Source organism: Neophocaena asiaeorientalis, unplaced genomic scaffold (genome assembly GCF_003031525.2).
Source record: "Neophocaena asiaeorientalis asiaeorientalis breed wild unplaced genomic scaffold, Neophocaena_asiaeorientalis_V1.1 scaffold148, whole genome shotgun sequence".
In the NCBI taxonomy this organism is placed as follows: domain Eukaryota; kingdom Metazoa; phylum Chordata; class Mammalia; order Artiodactyla; family Phocoenidae; genus Neophocaena; species Neophocaena asiaeorientalis.
The window spans coordinates 2,670,269-2,686,227 of record NW_020174050.1 but is presented as its reverse complement, the minus strand read 5'-3'; the positions used below and the strand labels follow the sequence as shown (position 1 = coordinate 2,686,227).

General features: G+C 39.2%; 2 protein-coding genes across 2 annotated transcripts; both read right to left on the bottom strand.

The window, feature by feature from the left end:
- Positions 1–1,316: 1,316 nt before the first annotated feature.
- Positions 1,317–2,897, bottom strand: PPBP (pro-platelet basic protein). The gene is made up of 3 exons (XM_024754191.1): positions 2,676–2,897; positions 2,242–2,377; positions 1,317–2,115 (listed from the first exon to the last, which is right to left on the bottom strand). The coding sequence occupies exons 1-3, from the start codon at positions 2,794–2,796 to the stop codon at positions 2,013–2,015; spliced, it is 360 nt and encodes a 119-aa protein (XP_024609959.1). The 5' UTR covers positions 2,797–2,897; the 3' UTR covers positions 1,317–2,012.
- A 10,414-nt stretch (positions 2,898–13,311) lies between these two features.
- On the bottom strand, positions 13,312–15,525 carry LOC112405640 (C-X-C motif chemokine 6). Its single transcript, XM_024754126.1, has 4 exons — positions 15,346–15,525; positions 15,053–15,185; positions 14,857–14,940; positions 13,312–14,497 (listed from the first exon to the last, which is right to left on the bottom strand). The coding sequence occupies exons 1-4, from the start codon at positions 15,449–15,451 to the stop codon at positions 14,479–14,481; spliced, it is 342 nt and encodes a 113-aa protein (XP_024609894.1). The 5' UTR covers positions 15,452–15,525; the 3' UTR covers positions 13,312–14,478.
- Positions 15,526–15,959: the final 434 nt, after the last annotated feature.

Here is a 15,959-nt window from a genome sequence, read left to right as displayed (position 1 = left end):
ATTTTGTAGATAAAGCATCGAAGGCATTAAACCTATAATAGTGAGGAGATAATGAAAGGAAACCTAATAATGCAGAGATTGTGAACTATGTGCTTAATACATGAGTGCTCCCCAAGGTCCATGTGCAGTTTGGGATAGTTGAACTGATATCTTCTGCTATAACCATCATAGTATGTGTAGTATGCTATTTATGTATCAAGTCCTATTTTCCGTGTCAATAACATTATGTGATATATAATGTAATCTCTTAATTAGAGAAAGAAAAATCAAGCAAAGTGATATGGTATGTGGTTAAGAGCATAGTTTCAAATTGCCACTCTGTCACCTACTTAGTTATCTGATTCTGAGGCAAATTTCCTAATCTCTTTGAACTTCGTTTTTCTTCCCTGTCACACTGATGGTAATAATAATAAATACTAACTAACATTGACATATGGGTTATTGTGTGACATTCATTATCTTCAGCACTTTGAATTTATTAACTGTTAATTTCACATCAACTCTATGAGATAAGCAATATTATTATGCCATTTTAGAGATGAAGAAACTTAGGCACAGAGAGGTTATGCAACCTGCCCAAATTTACACAGCTGGCAAGTGGTGGACTAAGTTACCCTCTCTTTAGAGGACGTGCTCTTAACCAGATCATAGCTATCTTGTAAGAATTATTTAATTCTTTACAATTATTTAATTGTAATGCATGCAGAACAATTATTTTGTCTGGAATATTAATCTTATTATTAATATAACTCATAATATTAATAGTTATTAATAAAGTTTAGCTATTACTATAGTACATTAAAAATAGCACGTATCATCAGCTAGTGACTTTTGTTGGCCATATTGTTAAATACCAAAGTTTAAAAAAATAAAAAGATAAGGCTTTTTTCCCTAATAATTCTGTTAAAGGTAATAATATATGACAACAAAGCAATAATAAATTTGATTTTATATTAATATTTCTTTAAGAATATTATGGGTGTAAATGAAAGAGATTAGACATTAAAGAAAGTTCTGTTGATTGTAAACTAACAGTTAGTAGCCTGGTAAAGCTTAAATTCTCTATCGTGTTTATTTGCAAGGCTGACTCTCATACTGAAATGGTTACCATCTAGATATTTAGTAAATGCAAATATGTACAAACATGTCAGGGTAAAACATTCAACACCAAGTAGAATCTGTGTTGTTATTATTATTATTGAAAATACTATCATAGATTATTAAAAATATATATGATATCATATATCATCATATATTTTTTGCTCTACTGGTATTAAATATATCCACTTTAAAGTAAATAACCACTGCTTACAAGATTCACATTCTACAGCTTTATTTTTAGGATTTGAAGGCTAAAATCAACATTAGAAAAATCTTTCAGAGAATGTTTTGAAACAAGACATCCTAGGACTAAGACAATGAAAAACACTATTAATATATAAAGTACCTAAATATATTAATAAACATTTATTGAGCAAGTGTTCCATGCTGGGCCCTGTGTGGTTCGTAATATCACTGACCATTATGGAATCATCATGGGCACATCTAGTCTAACAGTACAGAGGAGCAAGATAAGTTAACATGGCTGTATTTGGAAAGAAATTTTTAAAGAGGAAATGCAAAACACAGTACCACATTTAGCCAAGAGTTAGGGAGTAAACCATGTATTTTGAAACTAGCCTTGCTTACTTTCTTCTTTTGTTAACTTTAAAAATTTTTAAGTTACTTTCCATTTACAGTTATTACAAAATATTGGCTCTATTCCCCCTGTTGTACAATGCATCCTTGAGCCTATCTTACACCCTAGCCATGCTTACTTTCATTTTCTCTCTGTCATCTATTAATCAGCCATCTCAGAACAAAATGTGACTTTTTGCGACAGAATGGAAAACACATCCAAAGCTTCATACGGTATTACTCGGTATCCTGGATAAATAAGAACTCTAGAAAGCCAAGACCTCCAACTTTTATCCTTCTTGGGAGATAAAATGGTTTGACAGAAAGCGAAAAGATTAAGCAGCTGACCCACCATCTTCCAATATTTTCTGGACTATTTTCTTGATTCTGGGAGCTTCTGGGTCCAGACAGATTTTCTTCCCATTCTTCAACATTGCTCTGCAAGAGAGAATAGAATTATCCGAGAGCATCCTGGCACACTATCAGAAGGGATCCAACAGTGTCGGTAGGGATGGAGGTGAAGGGCTTCCCTAGTGAGGCAATACTGCAGAAGAAGAGACTTACATTACTTCGACTTTGGTGCAGTGGGGTCCTGCCCTGATCACTTCCAAACCTTGGATGTTCCTGGGATGAATGCCAGAGGTGGTCTTCACACATGAGCAGCGAAGTTCAACGTACCGCCTTCTATCCATACTTTTAGCTAGGGTAGAAGGTGTGATTCTATGAGTGGTCATGATTATCTCAAGGATCTTCCCTGTTGATGGGTACCTCTCTCACAAGGCCATTGCGAGTCTGACCGGTAAACCTTTAGTAAAGTACCCTAGCAGAATTCCTGGCACATGAGTGCATCGCCTCCGTTTACAGTTATTCATATAATGCCTTTCTGTAGTCCCAGGAGCATCAGGGCAGTCCATCCCCCAGATACAGCTGCAGCAGAAGCAGCCTCAGGTGCAGGGAAACAGAGACTCCACCTTCAGCTTTCCCTAAGTTTCTCTTACGTTCTCCAGTGGTGGAGGGAACCAGCGTGGTCAGGAGCAGTGACATCGGCAGCAACACCTGCAGGACAGGAAGTGGGATGGCCCTGGTACAGGAGGAGGTGGTGCTGCCCCTGAGGCTCATGGCAGAAAAGACCGAGTTAGAGTTGTTAGCCTGGGAGTCTGCAGCTAAGTCGCTTTCACAGTCTCCTGCTGTCTTTTATACACACTCCCTCAAGGCCAGTAAGGAGAAAAAGGATAGGGATGGGGGAAGTGAGGGTGTGTGGTAATATATGTGTAAGAGTGGTCAAGTTGTGCCCAACCCAGATAAATGCCAGGCGAGTCAAATTCCTGCTAAATTTCATTTTAAGCATCCCTGCACACTCTCACTGCCCCCTTCTCAATGTCCATCTCCCTTACACATATTTAATACTCTACTTAGGCAAGAACTAGACTGAGATATTACATATATTTTCTTTGTATAACTATGTAATATGCCCTGCCTTTCCTATAATGCAATTGAGAGGCCTTATAGACACTTTATGTGTATCTGAAAGCATAAGTACGCGGCCCTCGAAAAAGAGAGTTATCTTCCCTTTCCGGTTGCCAGGGAAAGCAGATGTTCCTATCTTGGTTGTTGATAAGTATTGGGATTCGTTTGGAGTATGTGGATAAAATAGGAGCCAATTACCATCAAAGTCTCACTTTGCATATTAGTTTATGGGCTTCTTTCTGTCTTCCAAATATATTATCTTTTGTAATTTTATCCAGAAACTAGAAGCAAACTCACCCTCCTTTCTGTTATAAAATAAACTACTTTTTTCTATCATCTGAGTATACCCTAGAAAACAAGACCCAGCAGCTTTATTTCTCATTATTAATCTAACTGAGAAATGTATAATACAATTCACTGTAAAAGATTCATAACCTGCAGACGCATGTGGGATAAAGCATGCAAGCTCCTCTTCATCATTACTCCACATTCCCGGTCTCCGATGGTAACCACTGGTAACAATTTGGCACTAGTTTTCTATTCTCTCTACATTTATATACACACATATACATATACATAGAGCCACACACATAATATTGGGTAACTTTTTGGCCAACCCAATACATAGAGATAAACATATAGAGAGGTAGACATAGATTTTTTAAATATAAATGGGATTATTATATAGCTTTTGTCCTTCAAAAATATGTCTTCAGCATCCTTGCATGCTACCTCAGTGTCCCTTTTCCCCATTCTTTTCAATGTCTGCATAACATTCTATAGCATGGGCTCTTGTTGTTCAACTTCTGTCCCATTGGTGACCTTGAAGGTGTTTCCATTTTTGAACTTTTATATGAACTGCAGTAACATCTTTATTCCTCAAGTCTCAGACACCAATTAAGGGTCTTGATCTCAAACCCCGCATGAAAAAGCCCTGCAGCTATGCAGAGATAGACCTGCACATCACATACTGGCTTGCATATGCTATTGTCTGGATCTCTGTCCCATCTGTGAGACCTGCTTCCTCAACAGGACTGTACACTTTTTTTAAAGGTTTTTAAAATAACGTTTATTTCTTAAAAGTTAACATGTGCATAATAGGAAACCGAAAAACACAAGAAGCAAAAATCAGTCGTCCATAATCACAAGCAGTTTACTGTTTGATGCGTCCTTCTAAATCTCATTTGTGTATCTACACAACTAAGCATCCATTTTTATGTAATTCAGATTTTACAGTTATGTATCATGCTTTTTCCCACATCATGAATATTTACCATTTCAAAGTCCCACAGCTATATGAGTATTTTTATAACCAAGAATACACTACAGCAACTCAATCTGGAAGGAAAAAAATATAATCCTGCCTTTCTTGGCAATAAAAATTTCATAAAAAACAAAAATGGCAACAGGCCTTTAGACAGATATTGGCAGACTTATGATTAAAATACTACATTCCCTTAATGTTAAATTAAAAATGAAACATAGCACAACAGAGTACACAAAGCATAATGCTTCTAAGAGGATTCATTATCTGATCTAAACAATTAAAGTATTAGCAAGAAGGTATGTTTCCATTGACTTACTTAACAATATATTCCTATAGCACAGCCAAGAGATGCACACGCAACAATGGTTATCATCAAAATATAAATATGAACACATCCACATACATCCCTCCCTTTATACTTCCTTCTGCCCCTCTTCTGCCAACCTAATGAAAGAGTCCTGACGTATATTTCTGAGACGGTTTAACCATTCCATATCCAAGGTGCTGCTTTTTAAAAAAAATCAATTATAACAAAGATATTTACAAATTGGTTAATTCACTAGCTCTATTTTTTTTTTTTTTGCGGTATGCGGGCCTCTCACTGTTGTGGCCTCTTCCCGGACGCGCAGGCTCAGGGGCCATGGCTCACGGGCCCAGCCGCTCCGTGGCATGTGGGATCTTCCCGGACCAGGGCACGAACCCATGTCCCCTGCATCGGCAGGCGGACTCTCGACCACTGCGCCACCAGGGAAGCCCACTAGCTCTACTTTTGATCCTACATCGTCTCCTCTGATCATCTAAAAATCTTAGATGTTGCAAAGTAAAGAATGAACCTTGTCCACAATAAACATAGGTACTTTACAAAACTGCACATATAGCCTATGGTTATAACCTAAAACTGTCTTCTAGACATGGAGATATTAGCCAAGAGCCCTTCCTTTCACCCTTCCTCTTACCCTCCCACCAGCATTTCAACGACTAAGTACAGGACTACATCTAGCTCTAAGAAGTGGATTAACATATACACTCCCAGAAGGCACAGCCCTTCCTAAAAAAACAACAAAAGAGCATTTATAAAGGGATTATTTTACTACCTCTACTTTTAATATATTTTGGGCATTAGGACTTGTTTATTCTTTAATGCACAGCAATATTAACTGAAATGCACAAGTAGTACAATGGTTAGACAATCTGAACGTCTAGACTCATGGGCACAGAACCCCCCTCTGTACACTTTTGAATACAGAGGCACGCCCAAGGTTTCTTTGAAGGCCTCATGTTTCCTATAATGTGTAAGGTAACACAATATACAGTAGGTCTTAGCTAAACAGTGTTAGTGAATAAATCAATAAATACGTATCACTAAAGGAAAGTTTCGTTTTCATTTCTAATCAGTCACAATTCTCAAATTAGACTTCACATGGCCCAAAGTACCTGTGGTATAAAAAGGTGATTTGGAAGGCTGGGCAAAAAGGATGAGGCCCCAGACACAGGTTGTCTTCCTCTTACAACTGTGTCCAAATCGTACACAATATTCAAACTTCCCATTTTCTTTTTTTCTCATTTATTTATACCTTTAAAATTTTAGAAGAAACTGTTAAAATATTAAATGTATAAGATTACTTTTTATCAAAAGAATGACTGCAGTAAATGATTTCCAACTTGTAAAAAATTTTAAGCCAATTTTTCCTGTTTTTAGCAGTTACTGACTATGCGTACTGAGGTTCTTATTTCCTGTTTTACAATGTATTCCTTATTTTTCTCCACCCCATTTGTTTTCTTCTTATAACTTACAGTCTAGCAGTAGAACACACTAAATTAACCTGATTTTCCACCTCTCCCAACCCCAAAATTCATAGTCTAGCAGGTAAGCTTAAGGAAAATCTTAAGCTGAAAAAGATTAGTATCCTTCTAAGAGTGACCATGTGAAGTGAATTATAGAAAGAATTTCAACAGGAAATAGAATCAGGAGAGCAAACTTCCTTCTGGTTCTTCCTGAGTGATGACGGTAAAGCCTTTCCCCATTATTGTGATTAAACTATTGCTGATTCACAAATCAGATATGTTTGTATTCAACCATAAGCTCAAAACCATTTCCACAGCAAGATATAAAGTTTTTTGGCATTATTCATCATATCATTCTTTTTCTGTCCATCCCACCTCTCCCCTCTGCAACACGTACTGTTTACTATATCTGTGAGTTTCACTGTATGCGTCTTCCCCCTCCCCGACCCCCATACAAACACTATCCACATTTCCTTCCTGGTTCACTTACTAAGATTAGTCAGAAGTTCCTAGTCCTTTTGGGGAAACTATATGGAAAGTCTTCTGAGCTAATGATGCTACTTGACTTAGTTGATACCAGGAAAGAGGTAGGCATGTAGCACAGGATCATCAACTCATTGTCTTAATCAACAAGTGTATTTTGTCACAAAAGACACATCGACGGCAAGGTTTGTGAGGAAGTATTAACACATTTCTTGAGTCACTAAAATTTCACAAGCCTATTAGTTAGCGTGTGAGGTAAGTAACGTTTTGCTAGTATTCATTTCTTCAATATGTATTAAGTATCTACTATGTGCCGGGCATTACAAAGTCTCCTTGCTGTGTGACTTAGTCATTTAACTACTTCTTTTTTAAAAGTGAGATCTCAAATATTTGTGCAAAGCAATGGGATATAAATACTAATTTGCTATTGCTACTACGAATATTGCTAACTGCTATTACTGTCACACGCATGATTTTCTTGGATTTCCATGAAGAGAAACATAATACTGACTTGAATAACCTGACTATACAGAAATGGGTAAAAAATATTTTAAAATCAGTTATTCAAGCAAAAGAAGTTACTTTATGCAAAGTTATAACTTCAGAGAATGCTAGAAAATTAGTGTCAGAGGTTCTTGGGTTTAAGAATAACTTGACAGCTTTTTATGACTCTTACTTTGTCACCCTGGGTTTTTTTTTTGTGTGTGGTAAGTTACTTTATCTCTTTTTCCTTTAAGTCATTGTCTTATAAATAGCAGTGTCATTCAGGAAACTAGCAAGTTTTCTAAGACTCAGAACAGAACTTATCTGTTAGCTATTTTAAAAGAAAATATCTAGAGACACTGGAGGAACATTAGCCTTTAAAATTAAAACATATATTAATTCTGCATTAATTAGAATGTTTTGAACTGACATCTCCTAAATATGAAGGGGATAAGCCACTGCCTACAAATTAGTAATAAAACAACCAGTACACTAGGGGCAGGACAGGAATAAAGATACAGATGTAGAGAATGGGCTTGAGGACACGGGAAGGGGGAAGGGTAAGCTGGGATGCAGTGAGAGAGTGGCGTGGACATATATACACTACCAAATGTAAAATAGATAGCTAGTGGGAAGCAGCCGCATAGCACAGGGAGATCAGCTGGGTGCTTCGTGACCACCTAGAGGGGTGGGATAGGGAGGGTGGGAGGGAGGGAGACGCAAGAGGGAGGAGATATGGGGATATATGTATATGTATAACTGATTCACTTTGTTATAAAGCAGAAACTAACACACCATTGTAAAGCCATTATACTCCAATAAAGATGTTAAAACAACAACAACAAAAAAAAAACCCAATGGGTACAGAAGATCCTAGAGATGATAAAATGAGGGTCAGTTTGTTAAAGCGCTTTAATCAATAAATTGAAATACTAGCCAACAAAAGCTTCCCTATGAGTGCTGAAATCTAATGTCTTCTGTATAACTCTGAGTGCCCAAGAATGATCCAGACCTCAAATACTCTGGCACTAATGTAATTGAGGCTGTATCTTATCCAGGGGTGAGGCATGGTGTGGGGAGTGGAGGGAGAGGGGGGAAGGTGAAAGAGCTGATGGGGAAATATCTTCCTGGGTGCTGTTATACAGGAACAGTGCAAAGTTTTGCAAGCCTGAGGATTTTTATTTTAATTATATTGATTGTTGCTATTTGTTGAACATCAGATGCCTGGCCATCCTTTTCTGATCCTCTTTCACTGCATAACAAGCCAACTCCAAACTTAGTGGCTTACGGCAAAGGTTTGTAATTTCTGATAACTCTGTGTGCTAATGAGGGGTTCTTCTGTTTTCATCTTGCCTGAGCTCACTTGAGTTGGTGTGGTCAGAGGGCAACTGGAACGGCTGAAAAGTCCAAACTGGCCCCTTTCACGTGGGAGGTGTTTCGTGCTGGCTACTGGCTGAGATTTTTGCTTGGGACACCTTGGTCCTCCTGTTCGTCCTCCTCTTTTAAGTAGTATCGTTACATTTGTCATGAATAAATGAAGAAGGAGGAAGGAAGGGAGCAGGAGAGAGAGAAAGAGAGAGAGAGAAGGAAGAGGAGAGTAGGAAAGAGAGAAAAAGACAATGAAAGACAAGAGCCTTCCACCCTCCTCCCTTCCCATCCCGTTTCCTTTCTTCTCCTCCTCCTGCTCTGTCCCTCTCCTCCCCTCCTCGCCCCTCCCCAGCCCCAGAAACCATGATGCACCTCCAGGATGCTCTTTCAGGATCCTCTGGAGGGTGCACCACAGCTTTCTTCTTTTGCTGGGAAAGATGGCAGCAGATCACGCAGAACAAACGTCCCTCCTGGGCATAGCTCACCGCCTGAGGGCGCTGTCTCACCCAAAGCTATGCCCACTCCCCAGGGGTAGCCCACATCTAATGGCTGGCCAATGAGCAGATTCAGAGGTCTGCCTCCTTGCCAAAATTCAGAATAACTCTGCAAAGCCAGGCCAGCTCCAGAGCTTCTCACAGGGCCACCCGAATCTTCTGTCACACAGCAGCTCTTCCTTTGCCCACTGCTGCTTGCTTACTTCCTGACAGATGTTAATTTTTAGAGCATTCCTCAAATTTCCTGCATGCAAATCTCCTCTCAGAGTTTGATTCTAGGCAATGCCACCTAAGACACTATTGCTGTCTCCCTCTCTCTCTCGAAATATCTAGTTCCTTTTCATTCAGCTTTCAAGAAAAGCTTTGTCAGAGAAAACTTTGAGTGTATTTGCTGCCAAAAGACCTTACCTTAGGTTGAAAGCTTCTCACCTTTGTAATCGCCGTATCATAAGGATCCTGCACAAGGTCCAGTATGAAACAAGATTACCAATAAATGTCGATACCAATATTTGATGGATTAATGTTTATAAGAAGGGAAATACATCATACATCTTTATATTGTTGCCACATAACTGACAGAAAATATATAGAGAACATGAATGCATTGTTTCCAGAAGCTTCCTGAAAAAGACTGGTGGAAAAAAAAAGATTTCTTAGAAGCACTAAAAATTAATCATTCACACATAGGTATAAAGAATGGTAATACATATGAGAACAATTAACAGTGCTTAAATGATTGAACCCTCAGTTTTCTCATTTAAAGAGGAGCTTGAATTAGGAGGCTTGAGAAAGGAACTAACATTTATCAAGAAACTACTTTGTTCCAGGTTAGTCTTTATTGCCTGAGAGATAGATATTATTGTACTGCTCTTACAGATGAGAAAACTGAGGGATGGAGAGGCTAAATAAGTTGCCAAAGTCACGTAGCTAAAAATACTCAAAACTAGACTTGAAATGCAACTGCTTTGACTCGCACTTCACCACAAACTACAAAGAAATATCACTGGCCTCTCTTGCTGGAAGTGAATCAAATCAACTATTTTTCTCTTTGTTCAACCCAAGAGGTGGGTCTGAAAGAATCATCACACATTTATGTGGTAGTGGAAACGCATCCGTTAAGAACACGGATTTTTCAGAGGGCAGGGGATGTTCTTGCAATTTCTCAATATTTAAGAAATTGGACTCTAGACTTTGTGGAAACAAAGTTTTACACCTAAACTCTATGTCTTGCTATGTCATTATTTCACATTACATATTTAAAGTATGTACAATCCTTGTCGGGAATATAATATTAATTTTGCTGACTAAAAGCCACCGAGGACCATCAGCCAAAGTCAGAATCATGTGCACTGATGGCTCTTAGTAGTCAGGGAGGCAAATCGAAATCCCCAGGCGCTTCCTCTGTCTGGTAAATTTCTCAATGTGTAACATCCAGGAAGGACTTTTGAAGTTATGAACAACCTGAGAATTACCCACAGCAACTCTTTTCTTCATGTAAGAATTAAAACTATGATAGAAAAACAAAGCCACTAGTCATATTTTATCATAGATCCTGTCATATCTTCAGGAACTGAAGGATTATGTAAATGTGTCACACCCAGAGGCAAACAAGAAAGTCTGGTAGAATGAAGGGCATTGATTGCACATTGAAAATTGTTTGGATTGGGGGAGTAGCATAGAGTAAATTTTAGCTGAGCATTTGTTCAATTCCCAGTGATTTCATATATGAGAATGAATTTCAGAGGGATAACAGAGCGAATATAGTATTTAGGAATTTAGAGGAGGAAAATAGAAGGTATATCCTTAGAAGATGTTCATTAGATTAATTTCCCTCGGATATGTTAGTCTTTGAGTTTGCTACTCGCAGGGTCAATAGTAACAGCAGGATTGGTGAGTAGTAGCTGTCACTGAGGTTCTTGTATAGGTTATACTTTGGTAATACACTGTGATCTATTTTATTTGTAGAACAGCCAATTATGACATGAGCATGACAAATATGATTTCAAGACTATTACAACAAGGTCTTATTCTATGATCTATAAACAAACTAAACTTACTAATCTTGCTTCTGGGAAAAACAGACATCTTGAATTATGATAAACAAGTAATCAGTAATGTTTATTTCTTCACATAACTTATGTTTTGTCCATCCCAAAGGCATTTAATACACTTTCATTTGTTATTATCAGGCACTTAATGAGTATTTTGGGGGCTGATACAATAAATCAGGGATTGTTTAAAACACTGAAATTTATAATTCAAACATTTATAGTAACTGGTTTGTTTTTTTAGGATTAGTGTATAACTTATGGGTTCAAAGGGGAAAAATGCTATTTGAGAGAGCAATAAAATACCATAGAAGTTTAAAAATTTTTTTTTAAATTTGAGGTATTTTATGAGTTTTTATATTGTTGAAAAAATTGTCAGCAACCTCATCTCTTTGAATCTACTCTAGGTTTTTTCATATCTTTGTATCTCTCTGTTTCTCTCACACATACATTCTCTCTCTATTACATAGATATATTAATATGTAATAATAGAACATTTATTAATCTAATTGATATTTGATATATATGGAAAGAGATGAAAAGATATAGAATAGCTTAGGTTAGATATAGATATGTTAATAATATATTAGCATATATTAATAAATACAAATACATGTTAATATAAGCATATATAACATAATTAATCCAATTGGGGGATGCATGTATGTATACTAATTAGATTAGTCTCTTTCCTTTTGTTTTCTCGCTCTTCCTCAGAATGAGCTATTCCCATGAAATTGCTATTTTAATACCAGAGAGACAGTGGGAATTGTTTAGATCACTTATCTTTTAAAGCACCTACTATGTGCTAGGCACTGTCCTAGGAACTGAGGTGAACATCATAAACGTAGCCCTGCCCTCATGGAGCTTACAGGGAAGGTGGAACAGACACTAAATAAATGACCACATGTACATAGTCTCTATAGGCTCTACAGTCATGTTGGTGACAAAATGCTATGAAGGGAAAGAACAAAATTCTATGACAGGATATAAAAGGGACTTTAATCTAGTGGGGGGAAGGGTCAGAGAGGCCATGAGTGACATGTAAACTGGCCTTGAAGGAAGGACGGGAGTTAGTCAGGTGAAAGTGAGGGGTCAGTGTTATAGGCTGAAGGGACTGCACATACCAAAGCTCTTGTTGGATTGCTTGTAGGCAAGAAAGAGAAAAGAGGGTAAAGGAATTAAAATTTATTCAGCACCTACCATGAGCCAGGTGACTGATTTTAGGACACTATCTGACAACCTGAGTTTCAGGAAAATTTATTAATTCATTAAAGTTAACCTGTATCAGGTATTGGGGATGCGGAGATGAACGAAATATGGCAGATGCTCTGGGAGAACTCTGAGTAGAGTAGGGTAAAAACCCTTATAAGCAAGTAAAAGTAATGCAATGTTGGCTATTCACATAAATTCAAATATTTAGAAGATACTATGGGAACATCAAAATGGAAACCACGAGTTCTGCTGGGAATGCCAAGGAAAACTTCATGAAGGAGGTGTTGATTGAACTGAGCTCTGAAGGATGAATAAGCTTCCTCCTATAGACAGAAAATGGGAAGGGCCTTCCCGGTAGAGGCCCTACCAAATGCAAAGACCTGGACCTGGAAAGAACTTGCCCTGTAAGGGAACTAAATTCTTGACTGCAAAGATGCTAGGGAAAAATGCAGTTGAAGTAATAATCAGGAGTCATGAAACAGAACCTAATTTGTCATACTTTGTAACTTGTATTTCATGTCTAGGAAACAGGCAGCAGTAAAGGATTTAAGGTAAGGAAGGCTTATCTATTTGTGTTTTCTAAAGAACCCAGAGATCGTTGGTGCTGTGAATAAGGAACTGGAAGGGGAGTGAGCTTGGAAATAGGTTGAACTAATGCAAGGACATTGGGAAATGAGGGTCCTCTCTGCTAGCCAAAGAGGAGAGTGGTTAAGTTTTACAATAATGTAGAATTAAAGAGGAATGACATTTTTGTAACAGTACAATAAAGAAGAAAGAACTTGGGCTTCCCTGGTGGTGCAGTGGTTGAGAGTCCGCCTGCCGATGCAGGGGACACGGGTTGGTGCCCCGGTCCGGGAAGATCCCACATGCCGCGGAGCGGCTAGGCCCGTGAGTCATTGCCGCTGAGCCTGTGCATCCGGAGCCTGTGCTCCGCAACGGAGAGGCCACAACAGTGAGAGGCCCGCATACAAGAAAGAACTTGAGTAAATTTTTAAAATCTTTTATTGTTTTTCCCAGAGAACAAAGGAAGTACCATAAACCATTGAGACCACATTTAACAAGTGCAATTTTAACATAGTAAATGTGATGCATATGTTATGTAATTCTTTGTAACAAAATGGTCAAAACCTTTAAAAGATACAGTATAAGCGTCTGCAAATCTTAGCAGGGCAGTGCATTTTTTTTTTTTTTTAACTGCATGATGAGTTTATATTCAAAGAGCTCAAATATGTTTTCAGAACTTTCAAAGTATAAATCATTGTTAAGTTTGCCTTTACTCTTTCTTTTTTTTAACATCTTTATTGGAGTATAATTGCTTTACAATGTGCCTTTACTTTTAAGAAACTAAAAGGATGTATTTTTATAAAAACTAGAAATAAGGAATTTACCTAGTTCCTAGCTTCTTCATCAATCCAAAACATATACTTAGAAATATAATACTATAGATATAATACTCCTAATAAACTAGATAATAAATACCATAAAAATCAAAAGTTTAATGAGTAAGTCATGACATTATGCCATACTAGGAAGACATCAAATATCTAAATGTATAGGAAAATAATATATTAGTCCTTATAGAACTCATACATTTAGAAATTCTAAATAAGGAAATATATTCTACACAGATAACTGTATAATACACCCAGATTTCTAATGCAATATAACTTAAATAGCTAACCAGGGTCAAGAGTAAGAAAATTCTCTAACATATTCCTCAAGAAATGATACTAAAGTAGTTCCTATTTCATGAAAGGGTGAGAATAACAGTTTATCTCCGTATATAGCATCCTAATGAAATATCATTCACACATTAAAGACACAGTTTTTCCATAGCACTATAAGAACTATATTCTAGAAATACGATAGTCACCTTGAAAGATTAACAACCAGCGATTCTTGATTCACAATTTAGTTAATTGCCAAAGATTTCAGTAGCATAGCAGATAAAATAACAGCAAATAAGGAGCAGGAAATACTACGCTAAACACACCATAAACTGAGCAGAAAGCTGCAGGGACAAACATAGTTTCCCTCCTCTCATCTCTCTCTTATAGTGGGGAATTCATACAGAAACCTAACTCACTGGAGAAAATTAGCCCTTGCTTCTTGTCTTCACTGGGTCTAGAGATCCCCAGAAAACTCTTCTGCTGAAGAACTGGGCAATTTTTCCGATGCGCGGTCCTTTCTCTTAATTTTTCTTGTTTCCACTGTTGGGAAAAGAATTACATCAGTATAACCAAATTTCCACACACCTGTCTACCCCAACTTGTTTTCAAAACACAGTTGAGGATCAATAAAAAGCAAAGGGTGGGCTCAAGGTCTCCAGTAACAACAGCAACAACAAATACATCTCAGCGGTGAGTTCCGTGTAACCTCCTAGGCAATTACACATGACATTCGTGATAAGGGTTTTCCCGGGACATTCTATAACAACTTTCGCCCCTTCTCCCGAACATCCTTTTTTTTTCTAAGCGTGGTTGCCAAATCCCACGCGGAGAATAAGGACTTTGAGAAGTCCGCACTCCAAGAAACATCCAGAAATCAAAAAGATCAAGGTGACAGGTACCTGTCCAACATTTTCTGGATGACCTTCTTGATCAGAGGAGCTTCTGGGTCCAGACAGACTTCCTTTTTGTTCTTCAAGGTGGCTCTGCAGAGAGAAAAGGAGGGTGCGCCCATGAGCTGCGGGGGCTGAAGTCAGGGTTGGGGAGACATCCCTCTTGCCAAGGTCACAGTGGACAGCGCCGCGCAGGAGGACTTACACCACTTCCACCTTGGAGCACTGCGGTCCTGGGGCGATCACCTTCAGATTACTGACCATTTTGGGATGAATCCCCGGTGTGGTGGTTAAGCACATGCAACGCAGCTCTCTCACTATGGCCGCGACAGGACCCGCTGGGGTAGAAAGAGAGACACGGGTATGGGCAGGTTGCTGGGAGATCTCTTCCCCAGCCAGTCCGCCCTGGACATTTCCCCACGCCCGGGGCGCCGCGGCCGCCTGGCAGGCGGGGCCACTCCGCCTGCCCGGTGCGTCCGACTGGCTGTGAGCTCTCACCGCTGGCGAGGGGCCCTGGCGGCGTCAGCAGCAGCAGCGCGAGCAGCAAGCACAGTGAGCCCGAAGGGCCGGGGATGCGGGCGGCGTGGCTGGATAGGAGTCTCATAGCGGCGAAGAGACTCAGCGAGAGGGGTTCAGGAGGGAGAAGGGGTGGGATTTGAAGCTCTAGAGCACCGTGACTTCTTCGGGTCCTCCGCATCCCTTTTATCTGCACTCTCTCCCTCCCGGCAGGAAATTCAGTCTTTGGGATGCCTGGGAAATTCCCCGGACTGAGGCGGGGCGGGGTAAAGGGGGCCGAGTGGAGCGGGGTTAGTCAGTGGGGTTTGGGGAGGGCGGCTGGGAGCCGCTGACTGCACCCATTCCGCAATGGACGAGTCAGCTCGCCCCGCGGTGGATGGAGTTCTGCGCTGCTCCCGCTGGAAGTGAGAAGCAGTCCTGCGAAGACTTCATCCTCGGGGCCAGCCTGGGCTAGCGAAAGCCAGCTTCTCCTGGGGCACAGAGTCTTCTCAGAGATGCCCGTCGTCTCCATCTAAACAGGAAGACTGGGAACAAAGTAGCCCGGAGGTTTGACTTTAGAAAGATTTCTGAAATTCCTTTCTGATTATTATTACTAT

Excerpts from the sequence above, each read along its gene's own strand:
- LOC112405640 (XM_024754126.1), bottom strand. The coding sequence starts at position 15,451 with ATGAGACTCCTATCCAGCCACGCCGCCCGCATCCCCGGCCCTTCGGGC. Across the intron at positions 15,186-15,345 it reads GCCAGGGCCCCTCGCCAGCG|CGGGTCCTGTCGCGGCCATA; the intron begins GTGAGAGCTCAC and ends TTTCTACCCCAG. Across the intron at positions 14,941-15,052 it reads TGCTCCAAGGTGGAAGTGGT|AGCCACCTTGAAGAACAAAA; the intron begins GTAAGTCCTCCT and ends TTCTCTCTGCAG.
- PPBP (XM_024754191.1), bottom strand. The coding sequence starts at position 2,796 with ATGAGCCTCAGGGGCAGCACCACCTCCTCCTGTACCAGGGCCATCCCA. Across the intron at positions 2,378-2,675 it reads TCCCTCCACCACTGGAGAAC|CTAAAAGTATGGATAGAAGG; the intron begins GTAAGAGAAACT and ends CTTCTACCCTAG. Across the intron at positions 2,116-2,241 it reads TGCACCAAAGTCGAAGTAAT|AGCAATGTTGAAGAATGGGA; the intron begins GTAAGTCTCTTC and ends TCTCTCTTGCAG.